Below are 12634 nucleotides of genomic sequence, written 5' to 3' on the forward strand. Positions count from 1 at the left end.
TCGCTCCTTTTAATAAATTGCATAAATTTGAAACATAACTGTAGCTTGTAATAAGATGCTGTACAAATGTGCTCTGTGCTTGGTTTTTGTTTTTTGGTTTGTTTGTTTGTTTGTTTTTTGCCGGAGGACGGTCTCATCACACATGGCTATGGTGAAATCGGCACATCTGCTTTTGGAGTGTAATATATTCGGCCGAGTCAATCTCAGTGCTTAACCCCTCAACCTGCAGGACCTTCCTTCATCTCCATGCTCCTCCCTCCTCCTCCCCTCCTCTCTAATGCACTGCCTGGCCAGTGGTAATTCACCGTGAGAAGACAGATAGAAGCAATACGACGCAGCATTGTGAGAGGGAACAGAGATATATATAGAGAGAAAGAGAACAAGTATCCAGGGCAAGAGTGCGGGCCAATTAGAGAGTTGCCCTAGGTCGTCCTGTTATCTTTCTCACACACAGCCTCAACAGGATCTACACACAAAGCCCTGCCCTGGGGTACAGGCACAAAACACACATGCACAACACACACCCACACACACACAAGTACACACATCCAGGCACACATACGAACCACTTACTCGCATAATGTTTTATTAAAACTCAGCTCTCCAGTGTCTGCTCGCTATCGCAAACACAAACGCACGTGCACAGATACACACTTATACACATATATACATTTACCACCGAGACATGATCTAACAAGGTCAAAGGCAGAAAGGGAGGGGGGGAGGTGGGCGTGAGAGAAAGAGTCGGGGAATCGGAGAAGAGGGTAGAGGAAAGGGAGCCAGGATGTGACAGGAAGAGAGAAAATGAAAAGAACGAGAGAAGGCATGAAGAACAACCAAGAACAGAAAGCTGTGTCTTGGCGGAAAAGGACTGCCTCAACACACACACACACACACACACACACACAAGTGGTTTGTATTGCTATACCTGAGAGGGCCTTCATCAGTCATTCCCTAAACCCTTACGTTAAACCTTGCCCCTTTCTAATTCTAGTCCTAATTGTAAACCAGTGTAAAGCAACATTCCAGTGATTTTGAATGTTGTAGTAAATTGTAGTAAACGTGGCCCATTTACTACAGTTTACCCACATTTTACACTGCAACAAACCATTTTGTAAATCATGCAGGCGTATGAAAGATTCCACAACATATGATCGAAATCAAATAATCAAATTTGAATTTTTGGTTGAAAAATCCACCTAATGATGTTCTGCTTCTGTGGCTGACAAAGGCGTCACCACTCATAAACCACAACTGATAATTCTCTGTGCAAAGCAAGCGTTTCCCCGGGGACAATTTTCCCCGAGGGAGGCATTGTTTCACTCATCAAAGTCATCAAAACAGACAACTGATGGAGTACTGGTGTGAGGAAAGTTTATTTTCATGTTGCAGTGGAATGAATGGAAACCAATGGCTGGATAAAAGTTAGGAAAAATAATGACTGCCTTGGGAAAAGATTAGCAACAACATGAAGTATACATGTTGTAGATATTATGCTAAACATGCAAAATTAATGGTACGGCCCTTTAAGAGCAGCAGCCTGGTGTCCACACTGTGAAGGATTTTCCACATCTTTTCTGCACTCATGAGGAAATCACATACACATGTGCATGCAGACGTGCACACACACACACACACCAAATACACAAATGAAGCTGCGTCAGTAGGAAACGTCTTAGTGCGCAGTCCCCTGTGGATAGACTATCTACTCTGCTCCGCTTTCTGCTTCCCTCAACTCTCCTCTACTTTCTGCTTCTCTAGGATCTTGTCTCACATTTCCTCCTCTCCTCACCTCTTCTGCTTTCCTCTCTCCAGTGTTGCACTTTTACTCATTTGATCATATCTGAGCTGCGGCTGAGGAGAGAATTGTAAGAGCGAACCTAAATCCCAGTAAAACCATCTCTGTGCACCTCTGAACCTAGAGCCTTTGAGCGGCCAGAGACAAGCGTTCAGTGTTAAGCTGGACAACTGGATGGAGCGAGCGTAAAGGGCGAGGAAAGCCTCCGAGGGATCTGACGGAATGCAGATTTTAATAAAGCCTCCGAGAGAGAGAGAGAGAGAGAGAGAGATCTGGATAAGATAAAGGGAAAAGACAGATGAGCAAGAAATGTATTTGCAAGTTATTCATTCCCACCGGGGACAGAAGTGATAAACCTGCACCTCAACCATGCAACGTGTGTGTGAGACGAAGTGAGCATCTGAGAAACTTTATCTAGACATGGTTATTTCAATCACATTTCAATCACAAAAAAAAAAAAAAAAAAAAAAAAAAAGAAACATAACTGCAGACATGTGTGCACTCTTCATTCCTCACCAAGTTAAATTTTAGTTTGGTTTATCCAATTTATTTTTGTCAGGGACAAAAAACACAGTAACCTCAAATAGCGAGAAGAAATGCTTTGTACCTGATTTGGCTACTAACGACAGAAACAACAAAAGTAAAATCTGTTCTCCACAACAAATGGACCAACAACCTACTGACACACACACACACACACACACACACACACACACACACACACACACACAATCTAACACATTTCATCAGAATAAACTAGGGATAGGAATTGGCAGGGATCTCCCGATACAATTTGATTCACAATACTCGGGTGCCGATTAGATATTTATTACGATTATTTCAACACTGGACTATGACAAGTTGAATCACACTTAGAATGAAAATCGTAAGCAAATAAGTCAAATTCACTTTGAGCTTTTAACATTTATCCCAGGCATAAACATACACCAAGCTCTGGTGTGTATTTAGCAGGCGCCGCTTCAACAATGTTTATTTACACCTCTAATAAAATATAAAATATGCTTTAAAATAAAAATAAAACATCGTGCAAACAAAAAATCATGCTTCACAGCTGAACTGCAGATGAAAAGGAAATATAGTGACGCGAAACGGCAAGCAGACAAAGCACATGAGTGAAGGTGGGGTAGACTTTCAACCGCTGGTGAGCAGTGAAGGAGAGGATGAGGATGAAGAGCGACGCAGTGTTGGCCTGTTTTGTGTTGGATGGGACAAATCTTTTTCCTAGGACAGCGATGCTAAATTTCAGGCAGCGCTTCTTTCCGTCTCCATCCTAGGAAATGAAATCTCGCTGCCGGCAGTTAGCTAAACCAGGGAGGAGGGGCCAACTTTGTTGCATTTACAAACTGCAGCTGACTTACACACTCTGCATTCAACTTGAGAAAATCTGCAAGATCTGTGCAGGTTTTCAGGTTGAAAGGGAGCTTATTCCATTCCTAGATGGCTTTAAAATGCACAAAGGTGGAGTTTCTTGCTGTATCCAAGTGTGTAAATGGTTAATTTTTGATAACTTCGCTTTGCACAGCCCCACACAGGCACACAGGCGACACACACATCCAACCCCTTATTCACAAATACTCTGTCACGCATAGCCTTTCCCTCCAATCAATTTGAGACACTCTTGTCTGAAACATGCTTTAATGTTCCAGTCCTCTTTCTCCTGCCACTGCTATTTAACACTCTTCTGTATTATCCTCTTATCTCTCCCTCCCTCCATCTGCCCCTCTGCTCTCTTTTCTTAGTTTCTCTCTCTGCTCTTTATCTGCTTTGAGCATTCAGAGTGTCTTTGAGTGGGCATCTTCACATCATGGTTTCAGATTCCAGTAGACAGGTGATTTGAGAGGCGCAGACACACTGCAAACAAAATCAACAAACAGCCCCGTAGAGGCAAACTGTCTGCAGATGTTAGTGCAGCACAGCCTTTCACACACGGCAACGTGCAAATTAGGGTGTCATCGTGAGCAGTGGCGTGCACATTGCACATGTATGTGCATGTGTGCAGACTGACATGAAATTTTGCTACAGGTCGGATATTGAAAATGATTGCAATGTCACGCAGCACCTGCATCTCTACTTTGCATATTTGTGTGTGTGTGTGTGAGAGAGAGAGAGAGAGAGAGAGAGAGAGAGAGAGAGAGAGAGAGAGAGAGAGAGAGAGAGAGAGAGAGAGAGAGAGAGAGAGAGAAACTGCTTTTGAAGTTGCATTGGTTGCAGCTCTGCCGCTTTGACCGTGTTTGTACTTGTGTTGTGTTAATCTGAGAGAGCAGAACCCAATTTACAGAGCTCCGAGTCTATTTCACAGCTGTTTGACCACATACACACAAACATACACACACACGCACACACATACACGCACACACATAGTGTAAATGACGATGTATTGCTGGGGGCTCCTGACATTTAAACACTCCTCAGAAATGTGTGTGAAGCAGACACAGAGTGAGAGAGAAGAGGGAAGAGTGTTTCTCTCTAGCAGGTGTAATGCAGTATAACTCTTTACCCGATTGCTGATAAACTGAAGGAGAGGGAGGCCAAGAGACATGACCGGATAAATAAACAGTATAGAAGGAAACACTAGATAAATTAATCTGTTAACTGAGCAGGTCGCAAAGCTGAATTTATACAAAAGATAAAAACTCCCATTTAAATACTGAAATAATGATGAAGAACTCTGATTTGTGTAAGGACTCATTCTCTGCCACGCTCAACTCTACATTTAGACTTACCCGACATCTTTTTTTACACCAACTCTGTCTCACTCAAATTACACAAACTGAAACCTTATATGTCAGATCTTTGCTTCAGATGTGGTATGGAGAAGGGGCTCATGCCACATGGAGCTGTGTTCAAGTGAAATCCTTTTGCATTCATGTATGTAACTCTTTCTAAACTGATTGACTCATGATCAGACACACTGATGTCTTCTGGGGAAATTCCCCTCTCTTAATCCTAATCTTAACCCCTGTAAATTATATTTCAACATATCTACTGACATTCTGTTGTATGAGTTTAGATTTTAACAAACATGGAGGCCTAGTTGACACTATTGCTGCGTTTATTATGAAACCCACCAGAGTTCTGGGCAAGCTCCACCCACAGGGTTAAGGCTGGGGTTTTGGTTGGGTGAGGGCTTTCTTGGACACGCCCACTTGGTCAAGGTTAAAGTTCTGGTTGGCTGAGGGTTTGTGTCAAATTTTATGACCAATCCCAGCACTGGTGGATGTATTTTTGCAAAACCCCAGTGGGATCCATAGTAATGCTTTACAGATATATTGATAAAATATAATTTATGGCATCTACTGAGCTCTTGTTGATATTTAACTTGCATATAAACTGACATTTTGTTGATTATCCACAGGGAACTATCAAAAGAAAGTGTTACCAAAATTACTTCAATAGTAAGAAGGGAATATGACTACTTTCTGAAAATGTGGTATCCATATACTTATGATACTGAAACTTTGCCCATGTCAGTATTGGACATGTATACAGACAGGTATACAGAGTATCATGTGAATGCTGTAAAAAAAAAAAGTCTCTGTTTTTATTTCTTTCCATGATTAAAATTGTCAAATTTTGCATTCTTGCATGTGTTACAGGTCTGTAAAATGAGAAATAAAATCTTACAAAATTGTTTATGTATGCACATTTCTGTGCCCCTTTGTCCATTCATATGCATATATTATGGCAAACATTATGAGGCTATTTTTTTGTAAATTGAAGCCACTGTCTCTTATATAAAGCTTTCGATTACCTCTCTGCTCTTTAAATAATGAAGAATGTGAACTGGCGCATAGGAAGATTGGAAAGAAAATAGCTTTTCGTGACAGGGTGGAGGATAGCTTCAGTTACATACAGGCTCTCTCTCTCTCTCTCTCTCTCCCTCTCTCTCTCTCTCTCTCTCGCACACACACACACACGACCATATTTGCAGAGACAGGCAGTTACACATCGAGACACAGAGATGGAGAGAGAGGAAGGGGTAGTGGGGGTAGTTGTTCAGTTCATCTTAATCAGCAGGGGAGCAGTGGAGATTTGTATTCTTCTTGGTAATCCCCTCACATCCCCACCACATCCCAGCCAGACTATCGCTAGCTGCTGTTGTAACCTTGATAAGTGTGTGTCTGTTCAATCTGCTAGAAAAATACCTCTGTTATGGAGATGAGGGACAGGTACCATAATATGTATCCTCCAACAAACTCACACAAAAGAACGGGGGCAGTGAACTGCACACACACATAGCCCCACACACACACACACATTCAAACAGTACCTGAGATTATGGAGGCATGTCTGAATTCCTCAGAGAAATGGATTGGCTCATAGGGAGATGTCTCATAAAACTCTTCCCCTGGAACACAAGAGACAGAAAACTGTTACATATTTCACCACGCATACACACACACACTCACTCACACACTGCAAATTTGTCTGCGGTGCCAAGTGTATACCTGACCATCTGGCTCTACCTGGAAACTATGTTCAAAGTCAAATTGTCAAGGCTGCCATGCTCTAGAAAGTTTACAGCAGCATGAGTCAAATTAATTAAACGCCCCCCTCCAAAAAGAAAAGAAAAGGAAAAAAAATCATGTGACCCAGGGGAGTAATTCACTGGTGTAGACATTAAAATAACGGTGGTATGACATCATGAATATGCGGTAAAATACACAAAACATAAGAAATTCCCTAAATGACATTAAATCAGTTAGCTTTTGTTTAGGGAAGGAGAGTTTGGATGATAGCTCAATGCCAGTGCCTCACATTCAAATTCTTTTTCATATCTATTTATTCTGGGTCATGACAGGATCTGCAAAGTTTTTTTTTTTTTTTGTTATGACAGTCCACTGTGACAACTGCGTCTTGCGATTGTAAAAACACCATATGACACTCTGACAGTTTTGACCATCTCAAGACTTTATACGATTTCACAAAAGTGCCACGCCATGATCATTCAGAAAGTAATTTTCTTTTAACATCTTTTGTGAGACATCACATCGACACGGAGCTGCGTCTTGGCGGGACCCACATGTCATTGTTTCTCATGGATTGTGAGCACTCAAACGTTTTTCTGTTGCAAATTGTTTGAAAATGTTGTACACTCCGCTGTGTAATGCATGAAAAAGAACAAACAGTAATAAATATCGAGGATATTGAAGATCGATAAATATCACACATCATACTTGCTTTCTTGCTCGTAATAGTTTACCGCACTCAAATTGCTTTCCTTTAAAGAAATGAGAATCTTCCATTTCAGTTTAGCTCAACTCAAATTCATTTTCGCAGGGAATTTCCTTTTTCCCTCAGTAGCTTCATTCAAATAAATTAGTGAACATTTATTTTCCATGCCCAATACTATAAAAATGCTAATACATCTCTAAAGATTTCCAAATATTGCTTGTAAACATGAAACGAGCACGCAGATAATCACGAAACAATGAGGTTTCAGGCCCTGTTTTCCATCAATTCTGTGAGGTCGGCTATACATCATCGATAGCAACAATAAATGAATTTGTTTTGCCTGCCAGCATCTGTGCTTAGAGCTTGAACAAGGAGTTAGCATGGCAAAATAAAATCCCAGTAGATGCACAGCCCAAAGCCGTCTGTACACAGAAGACTCGTTCAAGGCGGTGGCTCTGCTCCAGCTTCACATTTAGTGTCACAGCAAATTGTTTTTGTTCTTTTCTATTTGGTAATATCAGATAATGTTAGCGCATCGAGATACTTTACATTTATACTGTAGGCATTTATCCATGCTGTTATCCACAGTGATTAACACAGACAGTACAACAATGGAAAGCATTTGAAGTTATTAGAAGATTCCTGTGATGGCATAAAAATCCTGCCAGATGAAGCTCCCAGGAAAAGCAGTGAGGACTGAGAAGGGACTGATTAGTGGTGTAACATTTGGCCAACATTTTTGGTTAACTAAACATCTGGCTGCTGGTCTGTTTTTATGTAACGGTGCATATTTAATAAACACTAATTGGCAGGGTAATGTGACCCATCTCTCTATTATTTCTTTTTGCATAAATAATATTTTAGTGTTTTCAATGGCAAATTCAAATGTTATTTCCAATTTTTAATTCCGCATTGCCATCAAAGATCATCCATAGACCTTTTTTTAACAGCAGTCATTTTGAAATAGCAGGTTAACACTGTTGTCACTGATGATATTAATTAAGGATTTGTTCTGTTTAGGACCCTGGCTCAGTTATCAATGACACAAAGGTTTTAAAGACATTTAAATAATCAAATCCCATCCACTATATGAAAAAGACACTTAATACAACCTAAATTTGCATTTTGAGCAGCATCCACAAGACCTTCTTATGAATTAGGAATTAAGCTGATAGTGTTTATAGTGTTCACTGTACTGCACGTCAAGAATGTTTGATATTAAAAGTGACTCAGTTATATAATCTAATAATACTGGCATGGATTAAGGCTGGTTGAAGAATACAGTCTCTGGATATTTTTTTTTCTGCCTTTATTCCCACTTGACAACAGCTTCAGCCAGACTTTCCCCCTGTGCTGTCACGGGGCTAAAACTAAGTCAGACAGAGTGAGGCCAACAGTTTGGCTGCACAAACACAATTCAAGCTGATACTTGGTTTAGTTCACAGAGACACAGTTCACTCAGTGGCATCAAAGAGGCCCACCTTCTGCACTGCTGCAGTGCTTTGCTGTAATAAACCAACTCTGTCCATATAACAAGTTTAGTGTTTCATACATTTTAGCATCTCACACTGTGCAGTTATTACCAGTTAGACAGTCGTATACTCAGCTAGTTGTTTTTGTAGTGGTGCATGAATACATACATCATATAAAAATGGTGAGATGTCTCTTCAGGACAACACAAGCTTGATATAAGACACACCAAGCATGTAAAAAGACTATTTGCTTTCACCTCATAATGAGTCAAAATTAACACATATACAACCATCTGAATGGGTGCAGATTTTGGAGAGGTTACATTATGGCACTAGTGGTTGGGGTGGGGAGGGGTAGCAGCCTCCTTTACATGCTGCATAATTTAGTGGAACCAATTCGTGTACATATATTATGTTATATATGTTTATTTTTTTTATAATTACATTTTTTTAAGGTCTTTTGGAAGTAATAAAAACAAATAATAATGTAAAGATTACAATATATCCAATGCAGCCCCACCCCCAGCCCCATAGAACAGACCGAAAACAACCCTAATAATGATAATAACTAAGGATTTTAAAGGCAGAATGAGCAGGATTTTACTAAGGAAAAAAAAATGAAAACTCATACAAAAATAATCTCAATCATCACTAATGACACTCTAGAAGTGTGTGTTGGTGTGTGTATCTGCAGACAGTGCTGGGAAGGTTACTTTTGAAACATATTCCACTACAGATGAATTAAAATGAAAATGAAATGTAATGAAAATGTAATTTGTCACATATTCAATTAGAATACTAAAGTTAAGTGACATATTCTAAATATTTGGATTACTTTGGGGATATATTTATATATAAAGCATTTTTCAACAAACTGTATGAACAACCTTAATCTAATGAGAGTCAAGTGTGACATAAAAACTAGAGTGTTTATAAATCACTATTTTTAATCTAGTTTTGGCTATAGAATGTTGGGTTTCTTGCATTTCCAAAAAAGGTGCACAATATGGTGGTGGTGCTGGGGTCAGAGGTCAAGGTGCGGTTGGGAAGCAACCTCCTGGACATGCTGCATCATATAGAGGAGCACAAGCAAACAGATAGAAATGATCAATATTTAATTTATGCCATGCATGAAAGCTGCATCTGACACACATGATCAGATTGCTCTTTTCTTCACATAATGCAATGTGCATCACAACTTTGTTTTCACCATTAAATCCAGCAGGTTAATATAATATCGTGCAAACATGGTTTTTCAAGTGCTTACTGCACACGCCATTTCTTTTATTATAAAATATGTCTTTGGCTGTCAGCATGCCCTGAGCATTTCATTGCATCATTCTCATTGCTGTCATTGGTATGCAAGAGAACCACCACCCATGTACACTATTGTTTTTCTGCAAGCTCCATGAAGTCACTTGGTACAAAGAAAGGGCAACGACAAAATCAGTCGGTGCAGAGTCTACATATGAGAGTGTTAATGTACATATTGCTATAAACTGATTGAAATGACCACATGTACAGTACTTTGAATTATTTCCCATCATTTCATCACATATTTTTTAAATAGCATTATTGTGTATCTGAGTTGGGAGTGAGTTACAGCTCCAAGTGCAGGCGTTCTCAGGGTATTTGTCATGAGGGAGGGGAAAACGGAGTGGGAGACTGACAGACAGGTCGGGGCAGTGGCTACAGTTATGTGGTCATCATACCAGACCGTCATGCTGAAGAGGTAGCTGTGCCAGGAAAGCTGTAGAGCTCTCAGTTTACTGGTCCATCTTTGTTCCAACCTTCACCCAGACATCATCTTTGGGTGATGGGAGAGAATGAGCTCATGGGCACAAGCAGCAGAAATGATCTCGTAGAGAAGCACCTCTGCTCTTCCACATTGAAACAAGCCAGCTGAGGCGGTTCAGGTTCAGCTGGGATACCTCCTGGTACCTCCCCATGGCGATGCTGTGGGCACATCCGGAGCACCCCAGAGACCCCGGGGCAGACCCAGAGCACGCTGCAGGGATTCCCCAGGAAGAGCTGGTGGATGTAGCTGTTACCACTGCGACCCAGGCCAAGATAAGCAACAGGAAATGGATGGATGGCTGTGTCCTGAGTACATTGGGATTACATCCAATAGCTTGAGACACATGTTAAGGACAAATAAGGCCACTTAACCTTGCTGACTTGAATGTGGCATAAAGAATCAGATACCAGGTTGGCAAGTACAGTGCAGTTCTTCCTGAAGCCATTAATTTTCCTCAAGTCTTGCCAGTCTCTGCGGTTAAATGAAGCATCGTCTTAGGTCAGGCAGAGCAAACATCACAGCTGATCAGCTATCAGGTGTTTCACACATTCACCTGACAACACCAGGCTGATCGGCATCAGCTGACCTGTTATCCAGTCACATTCACACAAGTCTTCAAAGTCTCTTTGATGCCCTGTGCTGCTGTTTTCATGCCATGCATGATGCACCTCCAACCACCACCTCACCATCTCCCCACTGTTTTAAACATGCTGGATCATTTTGGCCAGCTATGTTCATTTTCATCTATACATATTACTATGCTGTAATTGTTATGATTCAGTGTGCAGGGGGATTATTGCTTCGGCAAATTCCTCATGCTGTGAAAAATCTTAGCGCTCCCTCAAGTAGAGCAAGCCCGCCAAGTATAACTGTATTACCATTTTCAATAAATGGTTTATTACTTGATGTAAGTCTCTCGCTGAACTAAAATAGCCCATTACGTCTGATGAGTTTCTTAAGAATTGTATCATTATGTCCACTATGATATAGTGGTATAGGGTGAGAAGCTCTGGTGCATGCTGAACATTCATATTAAATCCAGCAATGTGATCACTTTATATTCCTTTTCCTTTAAAAAAAAAAAAAATGTTTTATTTTAAAGGTACGCTATGTAAAATTGACAAGGACTGAGGTGAGTTTAGACTACTACCACTAACATGAATTTAATGCAGAAAAATAAGATCCCTTCTTCACCTCCACCTCGGTTATTATTTTCACAGAACATCAAAAAACCTCATCATCACCTCATCATCACCAAGATGGCAGGTAAACCCTAGGTGACATTAATTAAGCTTCTGTTCCAATTAGCTCTATGGAATGGAGCCCTAACTAATGTTATTAGTAACACCTGGGTTTACCCTGCTATTTCATGTCAAAATGGCTGCTGTGAAAAAGATTAATGCTGTCATCAATGTTTGTTGATAATGTTAACTAATGTGTTTGCTACCACGAGTTAACCACAAAAAGTGACATTAACAAAGATGAGACCATTAGTGAGTAATAAAACAATTGCATTCAGTGATATTACACATATTTATTAATGCTGGTGTTTTAAACTCTAACTCTTCATGTATTGAGCTACTTAGGCAGCATATTCTGACACTGAGGGATTGTTAATAGTGTGCCATTTGTGTTATTCATTCACCAGCTGTGCACAACCTCTGGACTCACTATACAGTATCAGAGCAAAAGGCATATGAATACAACAGCAGGGTGGTGATGTGATAACAAGGATTTTGCTTTCACAAGACCATCAGAAAAACTCAATAAAGCCCAATACAATTGCGCATCAGCTCATACAACAACATTTTGACAAATAAGCTGTTTGATTAACTGCTGTGTGACAAGAAAAAAAAATTGTGTCAGTTTTGCCTCTGTGTGTCCAGTATATATTTACAGGGCTTCACTCCACAGTAATGCTTAGGAGACACTAAATTTGCAGTTGACGCATGAGCTCAGCATCACCTCAAGAGCTTGTTTGCAATAAACATCCTTAACAGGGACCAGAATGGGGATTACGGTGGGGTGGCTGCAAATGTGTGCTAAAAAAAGCCATGTATCATTTTTCTTTATCCCTCCTGTAACCCGTACAAGAGTAGCTTATTCAACCTGCACTCAGAGGTGAGACGTTTTCATTGGCGTCTCCTCAAGCACTAAATGTGCTGTGCAGGAATCTCAGGACTAACATGGCTGCAGAGTTCTGTCAGTTTTTGGTTTGTCTTTAATCTCTGTACTGTAAATTAACATGCCAGCGAATTCAACTGATGATAAAAAACCTGTTTGACTACAGTCCTATTTCAGCACTGTTCATTATTGCCCTAAATTTCTGTTCAATCATTTACTACCCTTGAGCATTTGGCTAACATTTAT

At 40.4% G+C, this 12634-nt stretch overlaps 1 protein-coding gene across 1 annotated transcript in view; it reads right to left on the bottom strand.

Moving 5' to 3' along the window:
• gfra2b (GDNF family receptor alpha 2b) overlaps positions 1 to 12634 on the bottom strand; it is a 97448-nt gene that overhangs the window by 55543 nt on the left and 29271 nt on the right. The window contains exon 3 of the mRNA XM_030064588.1: positions 6090 to 6167. Within this exon, the coding sequence (XP_029920448.1) occupies positions 6090 to 6167 (78 nt within the window). The remainder of the gene's footprint in view (positions 1 to 6089; positions 6168 to 12634) is intronic.

Source organism: Myripristis murdjan, chromosome 12, assembly GCF_902150065.1.
Source record: "Myripristis murdjan chromosome 12, fMyrMur1.1, whole genome shotgun sequence".
Classification (NCBI taxonomy): Eukaryota; Metazoa; Chordata; class Actinopteri; order Holocentriformes; family Holocentridae; genus Myripristis; species Myripristis murdjan.